Below are 27,484 nucleotides of genomic sequence, written 5' to 3'. Positions count from 1 at the left end.
AGAAACAGCCAAGTGCCAGGATAAATCCTTAGGATTGCTGACATTTGTCATCACTGCTGGCTGTTTCACTTTTCCATTCTGAGCACTTTTTGCCCATTATCATTACTATAGTGAGTTGGTCAAACTGGTTAATTTATACAGTAGGGTCAATACATTGCATGTATACCATGCAATGAAGAAAACGGTTGTGTCCAGAGAGAGCTTCCCCTTCCCAAGAAAATGCTGGACAGCTTCCCAAGTACCTAACTGGCGGGCAGGACAGGATACCCATCATCATCGCTTGTAATTTTTTCTACCTCAGCCACACAGACAGGAAGAAAACAAAAGAGAGAAAACAAAGTCATGCTTTAACGCTTGAGTGTACGTGCAAGGTGTTGGGGAGAGTAAGGAAACAGCCTGCTCTTTCTTGTCCTTTTTGCAAGAATGTGCTCCCTTGTTTCCAGTTCTGACAGCAAGCCCTCATGACACAACCTGACGAAGAGTCAACTGTGAGGTTCACTGTATTATCATGTCTTTTATGTTTCTAGAAATAGGAAACTGTTCTGTGTGAAGCAGAGCAGCATGCACTGGTTTTAGTCCCTGGCCGGTGTTTGCAGGCACGTTGTAATGGCAGTAACGTTAATTGCTGTGATGTGGCCAGTATGAGAACCCCCACGGAATGAGAAGGTCACTGCAATGCAAAGGTTTTCTGTCACAGCTTCTGCGGTATACGCTTCACTCAACACTCGTGGCCCTAGAGAGCTGGGAGCATTTCTCTCAGACTTGAAGGAAAATACTCCATTTGAGAGAAGACTGAAGCTTTTATTTTGGTTTTCTCAATATTTTTTCTAGCTTTATACTGGAGGAAAACTTCTTGGACTTCATTTACCAAATTTTTAATCTGAGTGATGGTAGAAGAGCTTTGGAAGTATTTACGTTGTTTAAGATTCTTTGAAAAGCTCGTGTTTTGAAACTCGTATTTCTTTTGTCCCTTGCTATCAGGATGGCCAGTCTGATATTTTGTACAAATTTTGGACTGCAGTAACTCAGACACTTTCCTCTCAGTTTCAGTCAGCAACAGACTGTAAGTATTCAGTATAAATGAATCGTAATGTGTTCTACAGTTATTTTGAATCTCATTTCAAGAAACACTTAGCTCATTATCTCCTCTACAAGAACTACAGCAGTGGCTCATTCAGTGTGGGGTCTGTGAATTTAAAACTTCTTGCGTTTGTAACCAAACAGGGTGATCTTCCTAACCTACAGTTGAATTTGCAGAAAGAAATATTTCCTGTTTCTTTAAGTAATCATTATCTAATAACAAAAATGTATTTTTGCAACTATAGGTGGAGGTAAAAATGGAATGGTACATTATACTTTCCAAAATGAATGGGTTTGCCAAAATCAAAAATAGTAATTTAATTCTAAAGAGCAGTTCTTAGTGTTTTCTTGTGAAACACTGATCAGTTTTAAAAATCTGATTTTAGCCATTTTTTGAAACCTTTATAAATAGGAGTTGAGTTTCTTCAAAATTGTGTCTCATATAGATAAGTGCTGGTGTTCTGACTCTACAAAATATTCTGTACATATGTAATAAATAAATAGCAGATACAATCAAAGGATATTAAATAAAAGTCATGTATAAACATAAAATAGTACTATTGCTGGTACATGTTAATGCATCATGCAATTGGATCATAAACCCAGATGAGTTTGGTGCTTTCATAAATATACCTTTCATGATTGTGTACGGTGTATAAAGTAAATCCTTTGCACATGCAGATAAAGTGCACAAGATCTGCAGTTATCTTTGTGATCTCACCGACTGCATCGGCCCCTCAAAATTTGGTCCTTCCAGGCTTTATAACAGCAGTATAATTTTGAGGAACTAGCTGGTTGATTCATGTTCAGTGGTTGCTAAGTAACCAGATGATCCCAAAAGAAAATGTATTCATCTTGTGTTAAAACATATTAATTTTACTGTTTGCCTTAAGCATTACTTTAACGGCAGTACGTACCCACCTGGAATCTCCTCTGTGCAAACCAAACACGTGCTACCTGTTTTCAGCACTCAGTCTTAAACTTGTAAAATTGTGACATCAGTTAATGGGATCAATCAACATTTCAGAAGTAAGGGAACTCTTGCATTTTGTCAGCAGTACTTTGTCTGGCAGTTATTAAAAAATATTACTTATGATTTAGTCATGTTTTTTATGTAAACGTTTAGAGGGAACAGTTGGATTTTTGGGCTGTGAATGTGTTTACCTTGCTACAGCCAAATTCTGGGGAAATGATGCTTACAGCAAGTAAACTTTTCAGGTTTTTTAAGTGACACATCTATATTAGAATATTTATTTTGAGCATATAAATACTAAGTGATTGAATTCACTGATGTCAGTCACAGACCTCTGGATCACATAGATCAGAGGAAGACTAGACAATATCAGAAAAATAGTGTAAAAATAGGAACTCATGGCACTTTACAGAGTTTGGTAATAGACCATGATCTGCTTTTGTGAGGTTGGGATGGTCTTTATAAACATAGCTTTATGACCTAAAATAACTCTGTGTTTGATAATAAATGTGCGTCCTCCAGTGTTCAAAATCATGGTATATTTGAGTTGAAAGGATAGGCTGGATGAAATGGGGCAGAGGTCTGGAACCTGAAAAACCTACGAATGAATGAGCCAGTGTTAATCTTCTAATGTAATGGGAAATCCATAAAGTACGAGCGATGTTAGAGCAAGATTAACATCAGTCGCTAAAACAGCTGTACATTTGTTTCATTTCCTGTTACTTGTGGCAAGCTTTTCAAGGCTGAAAATAATGCTGATTTTTCTGCGGCCTTTGTCACGCTTTATTTGACAAGTTCAGGGGTTGCATTTTAGGTACCTTTGTGTGTAAAATCATATGCTTCCCTCATCAGATTTCATAAGTTTGGTTTATGAAAGTTATATTTGTTTTAAATGGGTGTCTTCAAAGTTGCCTGGCCCCACACTTTTTCCTCATGAAGCTATTGTTAGAAAATACCTAGATTTAGAGTTTGACCTTAAATAATTGATAATACTAATAATTGAGTTTGATAGCAAATATTTCGTGACTGTGATTACTATATTCATTGTACAAAGTAAGTTTTCCATGTCCAGTCTTCCAAATGTGGATTTTATGCTGGTGCTTTAGTCACGTACATTTGTCAACTGCATTTAATCTGATAGCTCATATAATTTTGAAATTAATAGATAAGATAGGATAACATTGTATCATTCATTGATATAAATGCAAGGATACAAGTTATTTACAAGAATAAAAAAAAATAGTTTGAAATTAGCAATGCTTATTGCTTTGTTTTGCAGCCTCTATGTTTTTGAAACAAGCTTTTGAAGGAGAATACCCTAAACTACTGAGGCTTTATAATGACTTGTGGAAGCGCCTGCAACAATATAATCAAAATATTCAGAGGAATTTTAACACAAGCGGAACTACTGATCTCTTTGCTGAACTACAGCAAATGGAAGAGGATACACAGGACATATTCATGCAAAAAAACAAGGATTATGAGTATGTATTATGAACTTTAAGGCAATAAATTGTAAAGCTTTGTACCCTGCAAGAAAAAAAAGAGTATTTTTAAGAACTTAGTGTTACTCAAATTGTCAGAGTGGGAAAATTTAAAGGCTTTTTTTTCCCTCTTGTGGTTAGTGCTTTAATACTATTTTAGAACAGTAAGACTCTCATTAAATTATATAATTAACAATGTTGGATTGTCTTGTCTTTCACAAAGTCCCTGACTTCAGAACTAGTTCTATCTTTCTGTCTCTTTGGTTAAAGAAAAAAAGCAAATTATGAAAATTCAATTTTATCTGTGCTGCGATTAGAGCAGTAGCTTTCCCTTAATGATACCGCAATCGTTGGAGTGTGACAAATGCTCAGTTTGTTATGATTCACAGTTTTTATGTTTATACATCGTAGAATAAACATGATCTGAGTGGTAGATATCAGAAAGATCAAATTGAAACAGGCTCATCAAGTCTATTAGAACTTCTAGGCTTATGTAAGAGAAAATGAGTATTTTATGTGATATTTGTATTGCCTTAAATATGTCCCTGAGCAGTCAGTGGGAGTCTTATCATTGACTTCAATGGAAGCAAAGTAAAAAGTTCACCAAACTTCTGAAAATGAGGTAGAATGTTTGAGAGCTGCTGCTTACTCATTTTCACAAATAGAAATACTAAAGCCTGATCTTACTAAAGGTAAATGTAAGAAGAGTGTTTCTATTTGAAGCTTTCTATATGTGTCTGTGTACCAGGAGAAGGATTTTTTTTTTATGTTAAATACATCATTGAGTACAAGCTGTCTGCTAATGAAATATGTGAATACAAGAAGGTCTCTCATTGCAGTTCTTGATATCTTGCTGATATTTTGCAGATTTTTTTAGCACTGTTTGTCTCAAGAACACCTTGAATTAGGGATTCCACATAGATCTTACAGAAAGTGCTAAGATCCGTATTGAAATATGCAGAATGGCTCCCTGACTAGTACATGGTTCAAGTGAAAATCAAGGTGTTACACACTATTAAAATCTTTTCAAGCGCGTATGTTTGAAGAGGAGAAAGAGAAACAAGGTTCAGTACTGTGAATTTGTATGTCTTGAAAATTCAATGCTATTGTGTGTTTTAATTTAAAATGTGATTTTGTCCTATACCCACAGTCCAGAAAAGGCCTTGAAAGATTCACTGCAACAATATGAAGCTGCTTATTTGTCAAAATCCTTGTCTCGACTCTTTGACCCCATCAATCTTGTCTTCCCTCCTGGAGGTCGGAATCCTCCTTCTTCTGACGAGCTTGACAGCATCATTAAAACCATAGCCAGGTATGCACATACAACACATTGCAAAATGCAGCATGTTTTTTCTCAGAACTTACAATTTTAGCAATGAGAGTTGCTTAGCAGTAAGAGGTTGATTACTCTTTAGTTATAAAACTGGTTAGTGTAAAAATTAAGCCAGGATTTATCTTCTGTATTTTGTTTTTCTGGAAACAACCGAAATTTTAATCTCAGTTTTACTGTTTAAGCTTATAAAACATCAGGAAGAGAAAGTTTACACATACTGTAAATGTCTGATATCTTAATTATTTTAACTATGTTAAAAGGAAGAGGATAGTTGCTTGGCTGCAAGTGATAACACCTGGTGTAATATTCTTTTAAAGTTAAACAGCTAGATAATAGATAAAGATGACTGTTCCAGGTAGAATTTGTAAAATGAGATGCTTAAATTACCACTGGTGTATTTTCCCTCACAAGGTTTTGGTAAGGACTACTCTGTTTAGTACAGTCAGAAAATGATGGGCAGTAAGTATTCAGCGTATCTGAGTGTGTGTGTGTAATATTAAATACTGACACTGTCTGTACTTCTGACTGGGAGTTACAGCTGCTCAGAACACGCCTATTGGTGGTGTTACTCTGCTCCTTGTGGAGGAGAAGCGAAAGCGACATGAAAATTAAGAAATTTCAGCAGTTTTCCAGGGACATTTAGCTAATGATGTCTGCAGCCCTGCAGGGTTCTCAGAGAAGGTTATTCCTGTTTCAGGGTGCCTAGCGTCTCTCCGGTTCTTGGGAGAGGTTAATGTCATCACTAGCAGGACGATGGTCCCTGTGCTTACCTATTTTCAGTAGAGCAGTCTTGAATGCAGCCCAAGCCAATGGCGTCTGGAGGGTTCCATGAACAAGAAATACTGGAAGTGATTTAGAAGTCTCTTTCTTTTCCGTTTGTTCCCTGTCATTCCTTTGGGGCCTGTGTTACTATAAAGGATTGCCTAAAACACAGCTTATTAGTTGTGTCAAGCTAAGGCGTCCCCTGGGTATTTCTGCACAGCTCATGTAATTCCAGAGTTGAATGACTATGCATTCACCTGTAATGTTTGAAGGCTGCTGCCAAAGCTTGAATGTAGTTAATTGCAGTCAATATTTTTGAATGGCTTACTAATAGTGATTTCATACTGAAGTGTCATTCCTAAACTTTGCTCATTTTTACTAGAATAGGAACACTGCACATAAAATTCCCAAATGGCTTGTTAAATTGTAAACTGAATTACAGTGCCTAGGAAGACTTGGTTGTATGTGGTACTCTCTCTAAATTGACATGCCACGTAACTACGTATTCATAGTTAAGTCATTATCAATTAAATACAGTACTGTTTAGTTGTTAATTAAGATTTGTAATCTTTGCTTCCAGTGAGCTAAATGTGGCTGCTGTTGATCCAGACCTGACTTTAGCTGTGGCAAAAAACGTGGCAAAGACCATTCAGCTCTATAGTGTAAAGTCTGAGCAGCTTGTAAGTAATTTTAAATTTGTAAAAAGGTATGTTTTCCTATGTACAATGTTCTAGGTTTTGGTAGTTTTACAACATAACAGTAAAGCAATCTAGATAGAGAAAAGTTCTGAATGGGCTTTCCACTGTATTTTGAAATATTTTCAGTTAAATTCTGCCTTCAGATAAACACAGTCTATTGATAGCTGTAAGATTTGCCTGTATAACTCCAAATTGAATTTGCCATCTTAATTTTAAAAAATCAAACTTGCAGTTGTCATTAAGTAAAATTAAGGCAATTCATTTTAATATTTACCAACTGTGGTGGGTTGACCCTGGCTGGAGGCCAGGTGTCCACCAAAGGCACTTTGTCACTGCCCTCCTCAGCTGGGCAGGGGAGAGTAGATACAATGAAAGGCTCGTGGGTCAAGATAAGGACAGAGAGATCACTCAGCCTTACTGTCAGGGGCAGTACAGACAACTTGGGAAAAAAGTAATTTATTACTGAGCAAATCAGAGTAGGATAATGAGAACTAAAACCCAGATCTTAAACCATCTTCCCCCATCCCTCCTTTATTCCCAGGTTCAGCTTCACTCCCACTTTCTCTACCTTCTCCCCCTGAGCAGCACAGGGGGACAGGGAATGGGGCTTGTGGTCAGTCCATCACGCGTTTTCTCTGCTGCCACTTCTTCCTCAGGAGAGGAGGAGTGAGTGACTCCTCACACTCTGCCCCTGCTCCAGCATGGGGTCCCTTCCACAGGCTGCAGTCCTCCACAAACTGCTCCTGTGTTTGTCCTTCCCATGGGATGCAGTCCTTCAGGAGCATCTGCTCCAGCATGGATACCCCATGGGGTCACCAGTCCTGCCAGCAAACCTGCTCCAGCCTGGATTCCTCTCTCCACGGGGCTACAGCTCCTGCAAGGAGCCTGCTCAAACCTGGGCTTCCCACAGGTTTGCAGCCTCCTTCAGGCATCCCCCTGCTCCAGCGTGGGGTCCTTCCTGGGCTGCAGATGGGTCTCTGCTCCCCCATGACCCTCCCTGGCTGCAGGGCACAGCCGGCCTCACCATGGGCTGCACCACGGGCTGCCAGGGAATCTCTGCTCCGGGGCCTGGAGCACCTCCTCCCCCTCCTTCTGCACTGACCGGGGTGTCTGCAGGGTTGTTGCTCTCACATATTCTCACTCCTCTCTTCTGACTGCAGTTGTGCAGGTTTTTCCCCCCTTCTTAAACATGTTACTCCAGGGGCGCTACCACCATCACCCCTGGGCTAGGCCTTGTCCAGCGGTGTGTCCGTCTTTGACACAGCTGGCTTTGGCTCTGTTGGACACAGGGGAAGCTTCTGGCAGCTCCTTACAGAAGGCACCCCTGTTAGCCTCCCTCTACCAAAATTTTGCCATGCAAATCCAAAACACCAACATCTGATATTCCCTCAGTTACGTGATACATTGTCTTTATGGTATTAAAATCTGGACTATTCAAATATATTTTTTTCACTATTTGCAACAAAATTTGGGCATTTCTTCCCTATGTTTATTATTGGACATATATTTAATTGACCCTGGATTTCTTTGCGTTTGTCAATTGCTTCCAGTCATTTGCCATGCACTGTTATCTAGTGTTAAACTGAATAGAGGAAGGATCCTGTTGTGGTTTAACTCTGGCCAGCAAAATACCACGAAGCTGTTCTCACACCTCCCACCTCCAGCAGAGGGGGAGAATCAGAAGAAGACGACAAGGAAGCTTGTAAAATTGAGATGAGATAAGGACTATTTACTGATTTAATATAAGTGAATATATAACAATACTACTAGTAGTAATAAGTAATTAAAATAATAAGAAATAAAACATATGATACAGTTGCTCACCACCTGCCGACCGATGCACAGCTGGGTCCAGCGTAGTGAGAGTCAGAGCAGAGAGCCCGAGAGCTGTTGCAGCAGAGTCTGAGCAAACCCTGTGAGCGCCAGCACGACCGGGAAAAGCTAACTGACCCACCAACCCACGAATAAACGAGCAAGCAAAGGGATTAGCAAAAGAGTTGTCAAAGGAGTTAAGGAGCAAAAGTTCATGCAAGAGCTAGCAAAGAGTTCTCAAAGGGTTAGCCCACTCCCCGCTTTGAGCCCGAGAGCTGTTGCAGCAGAGTCTGAGCAAACCCTGTGAGCGCCAGCACGACCGGGAAAAGCTAACTGACCCACCAACCCACGAATAAACGAGCAAGCAAAGGGATTAGCAAAAGAGTTGTCAAAGGAGTTAAGGAGCAAAAGTTCATGCAAGAGCTAGCAAAGAGTTCTCAAAGGGTTAGCCCACTCCCCGCTTTTGCACTGAGCATGACATGCTATGGAATGAAATACCCCTTCTGCCAGTTTGGGTCAGCTGTCTGAACTGTGTATGTCCCACACACTGCTTGTAGTGAGAGAGTTGGGAATGCAGCTGCAGTATCACCTTGAATGTGGTGCAGGCACTCCCCAGCACCAGCTAAAAAGACACCTTATCAGTACTTTTCTCCAGGTAAATCCAGAAACCTAGCTTCATACCAGTCCCTGTGAGGAGAGTTAACTCTTTCCTGACTAAAACCAGTGCACTGGTTTTGTCTAAACAGCAGCTCCAAACAAGAGTTTGGTGTGACTTCACCCATTTGCAGGCTGGTGCCATACCTTTTTTCAAGGGACACTAGAACAGTGAATGTCATCATCATATGAATTTTTTTTTTAAGGTCAACAGTTTTCTTGGAAAGTCTGAAATTTCAATGCTTTTCTTACAAAGAGATGAAAATTATTTTTTGTAATTCGCAGATCCACAAGAAATGACTAACTGCTTGTATTTGTAAACAAGATTTTCACTTAAACAACATTAATTCTGAAAGCAAACTCAGTTTCCAGTGATATTCGTTTAATATATGGTTCATTTAAAGAGACATACTAACAATCTTGTGTAACAATTGGCTAGCAAACATTGTAGCAATTAAGTTAGTACGAGTACTGCGTCCAGCTGTGGAGCCCTCAATATCAGAAGGATATTGACCACTTGGAGCGAGTCCAGAGGAGGCCACGAAGATGATCAGAGGGCTGGAGCACCTCTCCTATGACGAAAGGCTGCGAGAACTGGGCTTGTTCAGCCTGGAGAAGAGGAGGCTCCGAGGAGACCTCATTGCAGCTTTCCAGTATCTGAAGGGGGCCTACAAGGGCGCTGGGAGAGGACTTTTTACAAGAGCCTGTAGTGATAGGACAAGGGGTAATGGGTATAAATTGAAATCAGGGAGGTTTAGATTAGACGTCAGGAAGAAATTCTTCACAGAGAGGGTGGTGAGGCACTGGAACAGGTTGCCCAGAGAAGCTGTGGATGCTCCATCCCTGGATGTCTTCAAGGCCAGGCTGGATGAGGCTTTGAGCAACCTGGTCTAGTGCAAGGTGTCCCTGCCCATGGCAGGGGGGGTGGAACTAGATGATCTTTAAGGTCCCTTCCAACCCTAACCATTCTATGATTCTATGAATTCTGTTCACCATTTAGACACCTGCTGTCTCTGAATAGCTCTAAAAAAATTGAAATTCACTAACACATACCTTGTTTACCGTGTATGTTGGATAACTGTAATTGAAGTTTGCAAACTAGCGTAGGGCAGAGGAATGTAGGTGATGGAGTTATGAAGCCTGTAAAAAAAGATATTTAAAATTTTAAATTAAAAATACGTGTTTACGTTATTTTGGTATATATTTAGAGCATAGCTCTTAAGCTGGGTCTTCCTTTAAAGACACCGAATCTTTGCTTCATAATTTCAGAGTGAAATTTGCTCATGAAATAAGGATTTTTAGTAAGTTGCAGGAGTCAACATAAGTGAAAAATACCACATTTGTGTCTCTCTCTGTCATGGACTGTATTGGTGCATTGTCAAATAGTGGCATTCAGGTGGGGGGGATGGGGTGGGAAAGACATATCAGCTTTAAATGTGAAAGCACTAGGGTCTGTTATGCTTATCATCTCTGTTAGAGTTTGAATCTGGCCAGAGGCTTGTTTGAAAGCATACGCTGTTTTGTGATCAGCCAGATGGTAAATTCTTCAGAAACCCTGAAAAAAAGGATATGTAGAAATAAGCTGACAAGTGTATGATTTGTGGCTTTGTATTAGCTGACCTTAAACTAAAAGAATGTAGGAGTAAAGAAGGAGTCTGAGCCCTTAAACTTCTTAAATTTGACAACTGAAAATAAAACCTAAAACTTTTTGAAAATCTAGGTGACAGGATTAGTCAAACTGGCAGAATGAACACAAATGTCCTTCAGGAATATACCTGCAAATTGTGAAACAATATCAATTGTGTATTGCACAGCTACATTTTTTTCCTCTTTTTACCTTCCCTTACTGATAATACATGTTATGAAAATTAAAAACTGGAAGGACTCAACACAGTTGCCAAGGCATAGGTGTATAGTGCCATCTTTAAAGTGCCAAAATATCATGCCTAGCCTCCAGCTGTCTCTCCAGAAGGGCATGGCTCTCCTACTTGGCCTGTGCCATGCTTGCCAGCCCTGTGGGTATAATCTAGAGAATCTTAACTTTTTGTACCTATTTTTGGGCAGACAGATTGAGCCTGAAATGTGTACCATGTGTAGAACAGGGGCTATGTCAGACAGCACTGTTTTATTATGTCTTCGTGATGTAGCTAAGAATGCAGTCTTCATTCAGCCTTGCAATCCAGCCTCCAACGATAGCTTCTAAAGCTGAGGAGGGTGACCATGTAATGTTTCTGCTCAGATGCTTCACTTCTGATAGCTTTACTAGAGCAGTGCCAAACATAGAAATTTAGTTTCCTGGAGGAATTCACAATTGAGTTCTTGTCCAAATTAAATGTAAACAAAAGACTCTTAGAATTGTTAGTGAAAGAAGATGGGAGGCACAGTGGCTTTTAAGAGTCATAACGGGGTTTTTTTTAAGTTATTGTAGTATTGCAGGTAGATTTGAATGGTGAAAAACTGAAATGTGCAATCCTAAAAAATGTTGCGTCCTTCTGATGTCAAGAGTTTTATTTATTCAATTTCACACAAAAAAAGAAATTTCAGTTCACTAAGACTCACCGCTGTTTCTCCAGTTAGCTTGAGACAGGACAAATAACAAGAAAAATGTTATTCATGACTCAGAGATTTTACCTTTGCGTAAAATTCATTGCATCTTTGCAATCACTGACTTTTGGTTTTCCTGTTGACAAAGCTATGTCCCTTACTGATGCTTAGAACTGGATGTCTTGCAGAGAGAAGTCATGAAACATTGAGGCTTAAAAGCTCTGCAAGTTTACGTGATGTGTACTTTTGAAAAGAGGCAGAAAAATAAATTGCAAGATCCATTGTCCTTACCGAGATTGAATATGGAAGAGCCTTATTTGGTCATCTAGTCTATTCCCCTCCCTGCACAGGACTATTTCAAACAATATTTATTCTTGGGGGTTTTGTTTCATTCTTTCTGCTTTTAGAATGATGATTTCAGTTACCTCATATATTGTGAGCAGAAATGTAAGTACTGTATGTTCTCTTACTTTTGTGCTATTTCTGTTCAGCTTGGCAAGTGGGTGGATTGAAATACACTAACACACCCACCAAGTGCACATAGATGAAATGTGTTGTGCTGTGAACATGAAAATGCAGTTGTTTAGAGAAGATGCAATTCTCCTACTTTTTGAACCTGGAGACCTCTACTAGTTTCCTCCCTAGAGTTACAGTCATCCTGTCAGACTATCTCTATTAATTGCAACCAGAGTCCCACAGCAATTCCTCTGTCTTGTCTTGTGGAGGCTGTGTCTTGCTGCCTCCTCCCACCATAAGGTATCACTGTCAGAGACAGTGGCTTGGTATCTTTTGGCCAATAAATAGGAAAACAGTCATTTACAGAGGCAGGAGTATAGAAAATCAGGTTGCCCGGTTGCTTTTTCAGAGCAAGTGGGGTGATTATGATGGTGAATCAAACTATGTTAGAAAACAGTTTTATTTGTGGATGTGGAATGGTATGCTTACATGTCCTAGGCAAACACAAACTTGCTCTCTGTGCTCCCAGATGGCGGGGCACATTTTAGCTCCAGTCCAAGCCAGGTTGACCAGGTCAGCCTTGGCGCCTTGCTGAGCACAACACTCTCATTCAGCCTGGAGTTCGTGTCTGCTTGAAGTACATGCAAAGCAAGAATCTGTGTGTCCGTATTATGCTAGGCAGGTTTATCCTAAGGTTAGAGTAGATAAGGCTAAAACCAGTGGGAGCTGTGCTTGCCTGTAATTGGAGAGGTTCCTAAATATGGTATATTGTATTTTATGGAGTAATATGTTTCAGAAAAGTTTGTCTAAAAAAAGGGATCTTTCCAACAGACGAGAGGCTGCAGGCAGATGATTTAATGGAGATCTTTCCCACTGTCAGACTTGTAAGCAGTCATGAAGAGGAAGCACTCAGAAGATGGAGAAGGAGAGTGGGTGTAATGAGGGAGGAAATACAGAATTTGAATTGTTTTTTTATTCCCTTAACTAAATGCGGTTGGACTTGTGTCATACATCTTATAAAAGCTGATGAATGAGATGGAGGTCTGAAATACAGGCTGTGGGCAGTGCTCTAGGAGAGCGACTAATTTATCCTTTGCCCAGAGTAGAGGCTTCGCTTCTCATCAGGATTTTACCCTGGGCAATGGTTGTGGGATTCTCTGATTATCAGGTTTGCCTAGTTACACTAGGGTCCTTGGAAATTGTTAAGCACTGTACAGAGAGCACCATCCTTCCTGTCAGTTTGCAGAATACTTCCCTGACTTTCTTAAGAAAACATAAGGTGACACTTGGTGTATTTTATGTATTTCAAAGTTAAAATGCTAAAGATCCTGTAATAGGAGGCAATTTTGAGATTAAATATTAAAGAGAAGAAATAAGTGCCTCAAAAATCAGAGTCCCCGCACCAAGGTTCAAATAGTTGTCCCATATCCTCAAAGGGCAGGACATGGATTCACGTGTTGAAGACCTCTGATATCGAACATGCCAAAAGGCAAAATGAGAGAGAACTTGCTATTCTAATCCCAAAAGCAATGGACCACTGTACACTTGGGACACAAATTTTGTATGGGTTTTCTTTGGTGAACAAGGCTTTTAGATTCTGGGTTGTTTTGAGGGAAATGGCAGCATCAGCTAACATCTGTGATAGAGAGTAGGCAGCCTCTTTCTCACTATCCTGGGTCTCAGTAGTATACTGAAATTTATTTACAATTACTTAAGTAAATGTCTGAGTTACATCATGTTATACATGGTTCTGGAACGTGCACCAGTCACAGAGTACTAGAGCAGTAATATGAGCAGTAAGAGCAAGTACTCAACCAAATACAAAAAGGTTTGGTGTAACTAAGTGGGAAGCTTTGATTTAGCCTTATAATGGTTTCAGTGCAATGGTGAAACTCCATTTCAGATGTAAAACAACTCTGAATATTTAATTGGATTAAGGTTTAAATGTAAAGTGACTCTGACATAAAATTCTATTACTAAAACTAATAAATATTATTTCTAATCTTTATGTATTCTGAGAGTTTACTGAAATCTACTTTTTGATTAACCGGTACTAAATAGTGTAACTGGGACTGTGTTGGTGTAAAACAGTATTACCTGTCAATACGGTGAGTAACATGTACTTGATTTGCTTTTGAAGCAGAGTATGGGTGTGGAAAGAAAAACATTTAACTGTGCTCAGAACAGTAAACGTAAGTAAATGAGCTTGATCTCATCTATTGGAAGGCAAATTTGTATCACTGAGGCTTGTTCTGATTAGTGTTGGCCCCACTTCAAGGACCAGCAAAACGTGTCTGTTTGCTGCAGAAAGGCTGTGTGTTAAATTGCTCCACACTGTCACCCTGTCATTAATGTTAATATCTGCCTCTCTCAGTTGAGAGCACAAGGCCAGTGAAGGTTTATGGCTGACACTCAGGACTTAATTTGCCGTCGTAGCTGTGAACTCTCTGCGTCTCCAACATGGGATGTAACAGTAATGTCTACGCTAGTCACCGAAACGTGCCTGGGCACCGTGGCTGACCGGTGTGGAACAGCCTGCCTCGCTGGGTAAGGGCTCCCCTTCCCCGAAGGACGTGGCAACCTGCCAGCATCCTTTTGGGGATAGTCTCTGCAACATTGCCTCTCCCGGGCCGTGGCTGGAGATTATTTGGGAGAGTAGTTGTTGGCCCAGGCCAAAAACTTGTTGATGACTGTCCTAACAGTTTAGCGGTACAGATGATCACGTGCCAGATCCGGGAACCTTTCCTGGCACTGTTTAATTTACTGCTACGGGTGTAGCCAGAATGTGAATGAGACTGAAAGAGAGCGACATGCAAAATCTGTTCAAGAGGAAGCTTAAAATGCTGACAGACAGGGTGATTTTTTTTCTCGCATCTGGAATTCATATTTTCTTACTTCTGATGTAAATAAATTGCTAAGCCACAAGTTAGGAGATGCTGATTTCTTCTGTAGTGACATTGCTTTTGGTTTTAAGATTTTCTTAGATTGCCAGAGCTTCAAAAGATGCTTTCCTAAACGTGTTTTTCTGTCTGCAATGCTTGTCAGCCGTACTTGACTTAATTTCAAGTAGCATTTGGTGTTTCTACCAGTGTTTTAATCTTTGAAAAGAGCACAGTGTCTGTGGTGTTTTGGCTAGTTGGCAGGTCCAGATACCGATGAATGGGTGCAAGAGAACTCTTGGATATTAACGCTTTTCAGGAGTTCAACCCTTTCTTCAGGTAGCCAGATATTCCTTTGAGCCAACTCAGATGACACCTTTTTGGATGCCAGTGCAACCAACCCCTTCCGTAATTTAATATTCTATTTTTAGTGCATGTAATGGCTGGAGATACAGGCTGAGGAGCATCTATCTATCTGTCATGTTTGGATATTTTTAGAGCACTGATCTTTGTAATGCTGATCAGCACCAAATGCATTACATAAGATTAGCATCAAAAAATACATATAATGGAAAGTCAGCTCTGCTGCAGTTGTTCTTAAATTATTTTTAGTATTGCCCACAAAACTTGCCCAGGCTCAGTGCATTATCCTGCCATTGTGCTTTATCTCTAGTCTATAGGAATCATTTTTAAAGATGAATTTCTCTCAGACCTTTTCAATCACAGGTCTCTTTCCTGATGCTTCAAGTCAGTGATACATATTACAAAGATTTTAATAAATACGAACTTTCCACTAGGACTGAAACCAAGAAAATTTATCTCTTGTTGTTCTTCAATACAGTTTATATTTGAAATAGTGATTTGCAGGTGCAAGATTCCAAATTCTGCTTTACTTACATCCTCAGCCACTGTTGTGTTTTTTTAATGCTGCTTGGATGGCTTAATCTTTTGCAGTTACCTGTAACGATCTTCTGAATTTTTGACTTTTAGTGGATATTTGGCATTAATATTTCCCTATTAAATATGTCTTGTCCACTAGCTAGCCATTTCAGATAGGTTGGAAGAGATTATTTGGGCGAGTTTTTTAGTTTAAAGTGACACACTGTCAGAAAACAGACCCTATTCTTCACACACTACTCCAGAATATATACTTTTGTCTTTCACGTTTTCTGGAGAAGGAAAAAAAAAAAAAAATCTGATCCTTTCTTTTGAGTATGCTTAAAAACTAATTTGTAATTACTGAGGTTTAAAATAGATCTCAACTTTATGCACATCCATCCCATCATCATAACTACTTGTGATATTGTGGCAGATGAGTCTTGAATGTTTAAGATTATTTCTTTCTTTGTGGGTTTATGGTGCACCTGATATATGATAATCAATAGAAAATAACCCTCTGTTTGGTTTTGGTGATGTGGTTTTGAAAGTGTAATTCTGTCATGCCATGACTTCACTGATCTTCCAGGATCTCTTTTTCTGTGGCTACAATTAAATGTGCTTTGATCTTGGTTTTATATTTTACTGTTTAAAAACCATTTCTAATTTATTAAGGCTTCTCCTTGGTTTTTAAACCTTGTTGCAATAAAGAGGATGAGGAAAGCAAATGCCACAACGCCAGGTTGAGTAGAAAAACAACCATTAATTCAGCTTAAACTCTGAGCTGAGAAAGAGACAGCATCTTTACAAGGAGTTCTCGTAATGTCATTTGTAGAAGAAAAAGTGTCTGTCATGCTTGTTCAGAGGTACGAAGATTTAAATAAGCTGTTTTCATTGGGTTATTTTGATGATAAACAGTATGAATGGAATATTTTTGTCCAGATCTAAAAGGCTAAGTGTATTGTAAGTGATCCAGAGACTATATTGGTACGTCTTGGCTCAATCAGTGAAATTGTTAAGAAAAGCAGAAATTCAAAGGAAGCTGGGATTTAAAAGTTAAAACGTTGCAATGGTAAAACAGTTGGATGAGAAGGATCGGCTGTTACTTTTCTCTGAGTATTCATAGAGACAGGAACTTTCTCTGGACCTTTTGGACTACACTCAGTGGCTGGTGAGGAAGAGAGGCTGGGCTGAAGTTCTCCATTGATTGTGCCCTTGTCTGCCTAGTGGCAAGGAAAAATACCCACAATGTTTTGCAAGAAAGATAGATGTTGATCTAGGAGGGCTATAATTCTGGTTTCTTGTTAGGGAAATGAAAAATATTAAGACCTCTTTTCTGGAAGAAATAATCTGTTGAGTTGGCTTGAGTCAAGTGTGTTCCTAAGGAGAAATGTACCTTTACACTGACCAAAACCATTGTTTTGCTTCTCTAATTCATCCAAGTTTCCCAAATGAAGTGTACTATAGTAGCAAGAAAACGGATGCGTACTGCATCGCTGTTAGGATATTTACTAATGTTTACCGACATAACTACGTGGTTTGCCGTATCTGCGTTGTTTTTTTGTCCACCCATCCTCTTATCAGACATAGCTAAATTTAGCTAGCTGAATAATTCAACGAAGTATGGAGGAACAGGGTGGAAAGGGAGAGAAGAAAGATCTCCTGGTATCAGATTCTTCCAGTGAAGGGAAAATACTGTTCATGCACTGGAATTTTGGCACCAGATTTAAACTCCAGCAAATTTATGAAGCCTGTGATGGTTTTGAATTGAAAAGCATGATGAATTCTCATTCTAATGACATAAAGTGAATTTCTGATTGCCTTTTTTATTATGTGATCTTATAAGAATTAATCCATGTCTTGTACTAGATGGTATTATATTGAATTGTGAGCTTTCATTTGTGGGTGAATCACTATTCAGGACGTATTCCAACAATGAGATTTGTCTGACAGTTCCAGGGAAATGTATCTAGTTCTCCTGTCTAAATGTCGAATATTGTGAACTTTGGATGGAAGTATGAAATGTAATAGGCTCAGAAATTGTCAAAAACAGTAGTGAAATGACACTTTGGGAAAGGTTTTCGGTAAATAACGGGTCAGTTACAATGGTGTAAGTAATGTGAAAGATTATGTTTTCCCTGATTCATTTTGAGATAGGTGAATTAATTGTATTATATCAGTACCTCGAAGACAAAGACATGGTGTTACTGTCACTGAAAAACTTGTATCTATGCTATTTAAATGGGAGAACACAAAAATATGAATTCAATATTTGGCACATTAAAGGAATTAATTAATAAGCATTTAAATAGAATATGTGGCAGGCTATTATATACTAAAATAATTTCAGAATAATTACTATTTCACTATAGAGTAATAAAAGCTAAAGATGGCAGTAGGGCTAAGTTAAAAATAATCAGAAGTCAGCTAAGGTTTTGTAATTTTTTTTTTTTTTTAATGGAGAGATCAGGAGATTTTTTTTTTTTAAACAGTCATTAGGAAGCTACTTTTGTTGGCCAGAGAATACTTAGAAACATCTAGCTGATAAGTCACTTAAAAGCATTTAAACTTTTAATAATTGAATTAAAAATCTGGAGGAGAAAGTTGCATTAAAGAATAACTTCATGAAACATTTTCTTCATTCTCATGTTGTCTTCTGCTCGCTAGATCGTGACTCACATAACAAATGTGTGATTTTCATTTTTTTTTTTAAAGTTACTGGCTGAACTCCAGAAAAAAACATCCAGGCATAAAAAGCTGGCTTTGAGAGTACTATGTACTTAATTTTGTCTTGCTGAGAAAGTGATTAAAAGACTTCTTTAGATCTAACATATAATTTTGCTAACAGGTAGAAAAAGATCAATATTGCATGGTCCTTACAGTACTTTGTTGCAGTGCGCTGTAAGTCATTTTGTACCAAATTAAATTCTGTGATTCAGAAATGGGTTTGGTTAAATGTACGTTGAATAATGTAAAGGCTTTGGAATTTTGCACTTTTGGAGCAACTCTAATTAGAATTGGACAATGTAAATCTCATTTCTACCTTCTGCAAGGTAGAAATATTCTCATCTCAGTGTCTGGACTTGACACCACAAAAAGCTGATCGCAGTTAAATAAGTTGATTATATTTTTTTATGTGTAGATAGATATCACCCTATCATGTTGGACTCATCTCGCATGTCTTGGGGATGGATGTCTGCTCTTCACCTCCTGAAGGTGCAATCTCAGTAGCTGGTTGGGACCAACAGCTATTGGGATGACATATAAAATATGATTAATCATTCAGTTGTTTATTTGGCAAGCAGGAAGAGTTCAGGAAACCGATACAGTCACAGTTATGAGGATCAACACACATTATCCTTGAAATCCTCCTCAGACTTGGGCTAGCTGGATAAACCTGAGTGTAAAAAAATGTCAAATACAAAGGGCTTAATTTTGGGAAGTTGAGAAATGATTCAGACTGCTTCACGTTTAGGATTCTCTGAGATTGTTTTAAAACATCTCATTATTTAAGGACCATGAAACATTACTCACTTTTGATTATTTATACAGTGCTTTTCTTCTCAGATGATTCAAAGTCTTAGAACTAAATCCTGTCTTCTCTGTTACAGAAAGACCATTTGGTGTTTTCTTTCAATTTCTTCTCCTTTCAAAAATATTGAGGGGAAAAGAACCCCCAAGAAACCCAAAAAAAACCCAAAACAGAATTACCCCCAAAGAAACAGTTTGATTGCTGTTGATCTAGCATGAATAGTATGAGCATGATGTTTGGTGTTTTTTCTTGGTCAAGGACTTAACAGTCCCTTGAAATTTTTCTTCCCCAAATACTGATTGTGTTTGCTATAAGATTTTGCGTGCCCTCACCATAGAGCTCCTTTTCTGTATTCCTAGAACATGAAATTTTCATTTTTCTGAGGAAGCTTAAAAAAAAAAAATCTGGAAGCTACAAAAATGTCCTGGGGGTGCAATATAAATGTTTTTATGTGCATTTTAGGTTATTGCCTGAACTCAAAGCTTATTCTTTTCTTTGTGTCTTGGAATATTTCTTCTTCTTTGAAAAATTAGAAGTCATTCCAAAAACATAATTTCTTAAATTTTAGCAGATTTTTTTTTTAAAGGAGAACATTCATTTTAGTTTATCCTCATCAATCAAAGACCTTATTTACCCCAACATGTTAATTCAAATCCTGTACTTCGGACCTCTAAATTATCTCTTCTTTTTGCAGATTGACCTCCAAGTAGCTAATGTATTAGGTGGCATAGCTAGTGGAGTTCAGATTGTTTTGTGTTTTTCTGCTAAATGGTGTCATATTTTTACAAATTGTAGCAAACTGGTTCTAGTACACTTTTGTGCTTCTTAGATGGAAAGAGATTGTAAAAGGCTCCTTCTGCTGTATGGAAAACATTAAACCTACTAGTAAATAATTCCAATTATTTGTAGTTTATGAGAGAAATCCCAGGGCCAAGCCCTATTGACTCAGAAACTCTGTAAATGGATTCTGTGCTTTATAATAAGTTGTTGTGATCAGGCAGGAGGCCAAGTACCAGATGGATTGATTGCTTTCTGCCAGAGGTATGGCCACATCAGCTGCCTCTATTAGGAATGTATTTATTCTTGAAAATGTCAGCTTAACAATTGGAGTTCAATTTGTGCTATCACAACACATTAGTCGTGTGATCCTGGAGTTAGATCAAATGCTTTGTTGAGAGGCACTACTTTCGTCTTATTTTGATTTAAGATCTTCTCTGTACTCCTTCTAAATTATGATGCTGTTTCCTGCTCTTTAGAGAGTGGGTTTTCTGAGGCTGTTAGAGTAGAGAAATCACATAAATGGAGTTTTCCAAAACTGTCAGTAAGGATGCACACAAGAGCTTAGTTACTTTGTGTGAAACAGCTTTCTCACAAAATGTTTAGTCTGAAGGGAAGGGTAGCAAACCGCCTCACAACTCAGTGCCTCTTCTGAGCTGCCACCTGTTCAAAGAGGGGAGATGGTCACTTGGAAACACAAATGATAGGAAAAGATGTATCAATAGCCTGAGCTTTTCTACAAGAAAAAGGCAAACTCTGTTAGCATTTTTATAACCCGAGGGAGAGCTGATGATTTGATTCACATCCTCATCTAAATTCTATATCCATTCCTTCATGGTGAAAACAAGAATTTAAACCCAAAGCAATCTTATCATATCACACGTCTCAACATGTGAGATCAAATCCATGCGGTCAAATTACACGTCTGGTTTTAGGTATTAAACATAGAAAAGTGTAAAATCCAGAACACTCGATCTAGTTATTTCCAAGACACGTTTCCAAAGCGGGTCTATGCAGAGAGGTGCAAATACATTAATAGGGTGAGAATTCATCTGACATGACTTCAGGCAGTAGAGCTGCTTCTGTGTGCGTGCGGTACTGCTGGAGATTCCCTTTATAGTTAGTGGAGGGGAAATAGGTGCATACAGGTTGCATTTCCTCTCTCCCTAAAGGAGGGTCTCTAAAATAGACCATGTTAGTGTACTGAAGGATCCAAACGAAAAGAAACTATTCTCCAGAAGGACTTCTGAATTTGGTGAGAGCGCAGAGCCAGTCATGCTTTGTAGTTTCTCAAGCATGCCAGGCTGAAGGACGTCACATGGCCTTCAGTCACCCCGTTTCTCGTTGTGACACATTTTTTGTTTATCAGCTTCTGCAAGTGTCCATTTTGGTTCAATAAAGTACCTCATCTACTACTTAGTCCTCACATTCTGTTGAATTAGATTCAAAAAAAAAGATCTTCTAGGCAGTTTCCTCCAGCTAGTCAGCTACTGGATCAAACCTGCAAATTTCAACCTTCTACCTTAGAGAATGTCCTCATATACACATCAGAAAGAAAGTACCTCCAATATTTCTTTCTAATTTTAGTTTAAAACCTGCCCTTTGAGTTTTCTTGAAATGCTGTGTGGAATGGTTCACATTCTTGAGGGTACAACAAGACACAGCCTTGTCCTAGTGCCTGGGTGAATGGTACAAAAGTTCTGGCTAGTTTTTGCTGGTGGGGGATGTCTCTGCCTCACTCCTCTCTTCCTCACTAGCATCTCATATTGCCAGTGTGCTGGTAGCTCATGTTGGCAAAGAGAGCTTGTACTGACATGTTGCCCATTGTAGAATTGCCACTTGCTGGCGAATGGGGTGCCTGTGCTTTGCTACTGCCCATTGAATTGCTGTAAATAGGCTTTGAGGTAAATGCAGAAACAGTTTACCAACTAAAGTGAAGAGTGTAAGAAATCAATTGCTGTATTTACAGACAGATACAGAAGAGCGGAACCGTTAGAGTTGATGTCAGTGGTCAGTCAGGTCTGATGTCAGCATGGTTTCTTTTCCTCTGTTTGCTTTTCAGCTGGCAGGCTCAAGCCAGACTAACTCCCCAGGAGACTGATGATTCCCTGGAGATAGGATCTGGTCCTTCAAAACTACGCTTTGTCTTTTGGTTGTTTCTTTCCCAAAATAGATTCTGTTTTGGGATGAAATCACCCCTTCTGTCCTCCCTATTTCTGCTTAGCATAAATTCACCCATCCTGTCCTGCATTTCTGGATAAATTTGATTAAAAAGGCCTCATATTTTGTCTCCACTGCTCTCACTGTGTCTTTCACCTGAGTGGATATGGCTAGGCTTCACACTTATTTGACTTAACCTATTTACACAGTGCAATCCCCGGTGGTCAGAGGAAGAGTTACCTTACCACTGTGCTTAAATGCAGAAGTTGTGTCCAGCACAGAACTTCAAAACCACTTGCTGTGTAAATGAGAGTGACTATTGTGAATCACTGATAAAACCTGGTATGATGGAAAAATAAAGTGAGGGATGATTTGTGTCTAAAGTAAAAGGGCGGTAAGCGGGGTTTGTTGGAACTGGGAGACACAGTGGTGACATTTTCATACCTGGATGCAAGTTTGTACAATGGATATTAGAGGAGTCAAGAATTTGGTCTGAGGCACTGGAATATTGGAATAATGATAAGCTACCTGAAATCTAGATATGTACCAGTGACAGAGTGTATGTACATGAACTGTGTTGGACAGAGTCAGTGCAGAACCTTCTTAGCTCAAGGCAGGGTCTGTGACAGCAAGAGATGGGAACAACCATCTGAGGCTTCTGCTGTAGGTGGTAGGGCACACCTACCCATGTGGGTGCTGGTTGGTCCCATGGGCTGCCTAGTTCCTACTAGTTTTCTGAGCCTCTCTGTTTTAGACCACTGATATTATTTTAAGATACACAAGGGATCCACACATCAAGCTGCCAAAGTTCAAACTGATTAATTTAAGGGAGTTTAATTTGGTAAACAAATTCAGAAAGATTGTTTGCTTTTAAGGCATTTTTAGACTTTGCCTTTGAAGTTGCTCTGCACTACTGCTGACTTCAAGAGATGCTTGTTGCTGCAGAAGGGTTATGTTTGTACTTGTTCCTAGTTTACTTGTCAGTTAAGCTTTTTCACCAGCAGAAAAGACACAGTCTAATGATTTCATAATGTCTAAGAAAAAGAAATTGTGAAACCTTTACAACAGACTTTAAGGAACTCAAATTTAAGTGACTGGGATGTAAAATTTTTTTTTAGTAGTGTCTTTTATGTTTTATAGTTGTAAAAGTGCAAAAAAGCAATTGAACAGTGTGTACAATTCTTGAGAAAGGTGGGAAAAAACAGTTATTGGGGTCTGGGAGGGTGGTTAGCCAGGTGGACAGGGTGTTTCTCTGGCTGTTTTGTTATTAATCTGTGAAGCTGTAAACACGAGAAGCAGAATTCTTAAATCAGGTCTGTCAGATAGAAATATTGAGAAGGAAACAAGAGATGTATGTCGCTCACATGGCTGTTCTTATGAGGAAGGCAGGAAGATGCTGAGATGCTGTATTTGTCAGCTAGTCTAAAGATGCATTCTGATGTCAAATAATTGAAGGTATGTTGGAAAAGATTTCTCCTTCTGCAAAGGCCTCAGAAACCACTTATTCTGAAATAATCCCTAAGTTTGAAGGAAGGGAAATGAACTGATACTGTCACTGTAGTGCTGTGATTAAGTTGTGAGTTCCTGTGTGCTTGCAAGAACTTGTCTAGAACTTCATTATTAGCAACGCTGGCAAATACTAGGTAACTTTGCTTGCATGCTGCCTGTGTTATGCTGGGCGGAAGCTATGGGAAGTATACGAATAATCTGTCACTAGTCACTGTTTCCCATAACATAAAATTTTTCATGTCATGTTTATTCCTTTTGTTCTTAAACAATTGTTACTCTATATTCCGTTTTAGTTGAGGAGCTTTCTGTAGCACATACAACTGTGTTTAAAGCCACACTTCATAAAAATCTCTTGATGACTTGTTCAATGAGTTGAATGTATTTTTACTGAGAGACTTTAGGAGCTAGACAGCTTCAGGAGTTTCCTGGAGGATAATTTTGTATCCTGAAATACAGATAACTAGTCAGATAATTATATCTCAGTAAAGCCATCTATTAATAGCTATACTTGCTGTAATTTCTAGATGTACTTCTATAATTCACATAGCCTTTTGTCAATTCTTTGTATTTCTGCAGCTTTCAATGCATAAGAAAATTTGTTTGTTTCCCAATTACAATTTATTTTATTTTAAATTATAAACATATGCTGTGGTATCCTTACGGGACTGTTCTGTAGTTAATTGCTATTTATGTATCACCCTGGAACTTTGATTTCTGCGGTAATGATAAAAAATGGAGTTTAAATATGAAGAAATATTTTTTTTATTTTTGCTGAACGGATAGAACTCTTTTCAGTGACAGGACTAGCAGTTTTGTTCTCTGCAGTTCTGTTTTCCTGTTCATTTACAAGCCATTAATATGTACAAAGCTGTAAGCCATCTATTTGAAGTAACAGAGTTCTTAAGGAGAGGCTTGACTGGTTGTCAGAAGTAAGGACTGAGGGTATACAGAGAAGCTTACCCTTTTCAGTTCTGCTGCTCCGAGTTTACTCCACATCCTTGGGTTGGTGACTTCACCTGACTTAGGTTACAAAGTTGAAGTTGTGCTGGGACTAGGGATCTCCAAGAGATCTGGGTCTGAGTGCTGTGGTTTGGGAGCTGAGACAGCAGTCTCACAGTTCCTGTTCCTGTTGTTCAGTTTGTATTATCTGGAGATAGAAATTGTATGAATCAAGACGAAAGTTAAATGGAAGAACATTGGTACTGAAGACCTTTGGCTTTCAGCTGTGGTCTAAGTTTAGTTAAGTATAATTTCGTGGTGTTGGTAGTGTTTTAACGATTTCCGCAATCACTGCAGCTGTCTACTCAAGGAGATGCCAGCCAGGTGATTGGACCGCTCACAGAGGGGCAGAGGAGGAATGTGGCTGTAGTTAATTCGCTATACAAACTGCACCAGTCGGTTCTGAAGGTAAGCTGCCTTTGGTATTCCTCTTCTTGCCATAAATGTTAACTTCGTTACTCTATCGTATGTGTATTCTCCCATTAGCTGATGAGAACTCTGACATGCAGCCCAATTTTGGGTTAAATGATGCACCTTGCTGTGCATTTGTACACCTCTTTGAGACTTGGCTGGCCCTTGTAAGCACGGATTGTCAGTATTAGAAGAGGAGTGAACGATGTGTTGGTAGAGAATAATCACGTCTCACCGACGTTGTTTTGTGAGCCTAAGCAATTGAACTGTTTCTGGTTTTTCTTATCAAGTAAGCTCTGTCTTTGTATTGGTCAGCCTGATAGGCCTTGTCTGCATCTGTCCCAGCCCAAGCTTGTCTTCCTCAGAAGACCCTCACTGCTTTCCCATGGTGGTGGCCAAATGGAAAAGGGGAATGAACGGGTCAAATCAAGAAAAGCAGCATTTCACAAATATCTCTGTGCATTGTTGCTGTGACCAAAGTTTGGCATGGAAATGTTTTCAGGACTAAGCACGGTTACGAATAATTCCAATTTACTGGCTTAGTGATGCCAATGGTTACACAGTCTCTGTAAATTAAAACAAACAGATATAGTGGTAGTTGTAGTTATTTGTGTTTAACTCCTAGCCTGATTAGAAAAAGGATCATGAGTACTCCTGACTGTAATATGTTTAAAGAATGTTAAAAAATGCTAAAAAGCCTATAAAATTTGCTTGAATTTTGCAAACAGATGGTAGATCAACTTTTAAGTCTGCTTTCTCTGATGTATTTAGTAATGAACCTCATGTGCCTTAGTGTTGGAGGGAGATCTGATATGATTCAGTCTTTGAGTTCAGTATCTGGCTGAAAAACACTGTTGTATAGCATGTTCATAACTGTAAGAAAATTGGTAGAACATCCCTTCAGGTCATTCCTTGACTTTGATTTCTAATATAGTTGTAGCTGTACATAAACAGCTATTCAACATGTAGTATTATAATAGTCGTAGTACCGAGAAAGAACAACTGTTCTTTCAAATATTTGCCATAGAGCTGCTTGCATAGTTCTCCTTAAATTCTAGACTTAGGAGTGGGAGAATACACCACTTATTTTTATTCTGATTCTGTTAACCCTTCAGCTAAATTCCAGTTAAACTCAACTGAATTATATCTTTGCCAATGCAGAAGCAGAGTCCATAGGAAATTTGAGAGCAAAGGACTGATACTGGTGCATTGAAAATCCTGTCTGTGTAAAACACATTTGATAATTATCTACACCGATGTAAACCACTCATTACTAAGGAAAACTCAGTGTGTTTTACAATGAAATTAAATGTTATGGATTCTAATAATTTGTACAGTGTTGACTGTTACCAATTAATTTAATGTTTTTAGGTCATTGCCAATCAGAGCTCATTTCCAGCAGCCGCTGAACAAACAATCACAACTGCCTTGAAGGTAATTGAATGTCCATATGCTGCAGGGATAGGGCTGAGCTTTGCTTCGTTTGTTACACTTTAAATGGGCACTTATTTTCCCAGGTATTATTTTGTGTCAGTATATGTTAGTCAAAGGTATACAAATATTCTGCATTTTTTGTTTTGTTGTACCTGCAGCTACATATATGTTGCTTGTACCACATCACTGCTCGAGTAGCATTTGTCTTCAAGAATATTCCCGTAATGGCCTGAGCCCAGATGTCACCTGACTGTGAAAATAAATGTCTTTCTCTGCAGCATTCACACTACAATAACTGGTTCCTTCATCACCTCCTTACCCCTCCACCCTCTGACACACACATAAAATTAAGATTTTTATGCTACCTGGTGCTTTTTGGGGGCAAGGCGGATGGCCGTGCCAGCCCTCTGTGGATGACAGCTATCCACATCTGTCCTGCTGTGCGCTCATCTGGGGCGGGTTGTGTGCAGAGGAACGAAGGGCAGCTTGTGTGTCTGAGGAATGAACAGCTTGACGAAGCGTGTGACCAAAACGTGTGTGTCTACAATCCAGATTGTTCTGCACCTTTTTGGAGGAAGGCTTTACATAGAAGTAGTAAACAGGCTTATTTCTGCACTTCACTGGTAACATCAGTTAAAGAGAAATGTTATCTTAGGCTTTTGTCCTTCTGTTTTGCAGTTTCTAATGCAGAATAATAAAAAGCACTATTGAAATTAACTGTTTGTCAAGGTATTTTTGAGGTGTCAAAATGCAAATGCTTCTCATTTCAGTTTCCTTACTTCTGCCTTTTTCTTATTCTATTTTAGGCAGTCCATGATCTGATGGGTAGTGCTATTCAACCGTTGCTGAACTCTGTAGGAGATTCAGTAGAAGCTATTATCTTCACTATGCACCAGGAAGATTTTTCTGGGTAAATAGAAATATTTTTGAATTTACCATTGCTTTAGTAAGACGACCTGCATATGCATAATAGACGGCTATTGCCACAATGTCCTTGGAGCAAGAGTACTTGTTTGTTGAGGGCAATGTGATGCTTTATGATCAACGAACACAGAAAGTAGAATTACACTGAAGGGATGTAGAATTGAAGAGATGCCATCCAGAGGGACCT

General features: G+C 38.9%; 1 protein-coding gene across 1 annotated transcript; it reads left to right on the top strand.

Annotated features, from left to right (window-relative positions):
- Positions 1-985: 985 nt before the first annotated feature.
- On the top strand, positions 986-27,283 carry LOC104507785 (conserved oligomeric Golgi complex subunit 5-like; the record flags this gene model as incomplete). Its single annotated transcript, XM_010149221.1, has 7 exons — positions 986-1,063; positions 3,333-3,537; positions 4,688-4,849; positions 6,213-6,312; positions 24,826-24,936; positions 26,311-26,373; positions 27,180-27,283. Coding segments are annotated over exons 2-7 (740 nt in total), but the record flags the coding sequence as incomplete, so codon positions are not given.
- Positions 27,284-27,484: the final 201 nt, after the last annotated feature.

The sequence above is a fragment of the Eurypyga helias genome, unplaced genomic scaffold, assembly GCF_000690775.1.
Source record: "Eurypyga helias isolate BGI_N326 unplaced genomic scaffold, ASM69077v1 scaffold5180, whole genome shotgun sequence".
In the NCBI taxonomy this organism is placed as follows: Eukaryota; Metazoa; Chordata; class Aves; order Eurypygiformes; family Eurypygidae; genus Eurypyga; species Eurypyga helias.
Note: the sequence above shows the minus strand (reverse complement) of the source record. Positions and strands in the feature narration are given on the sequence as shown.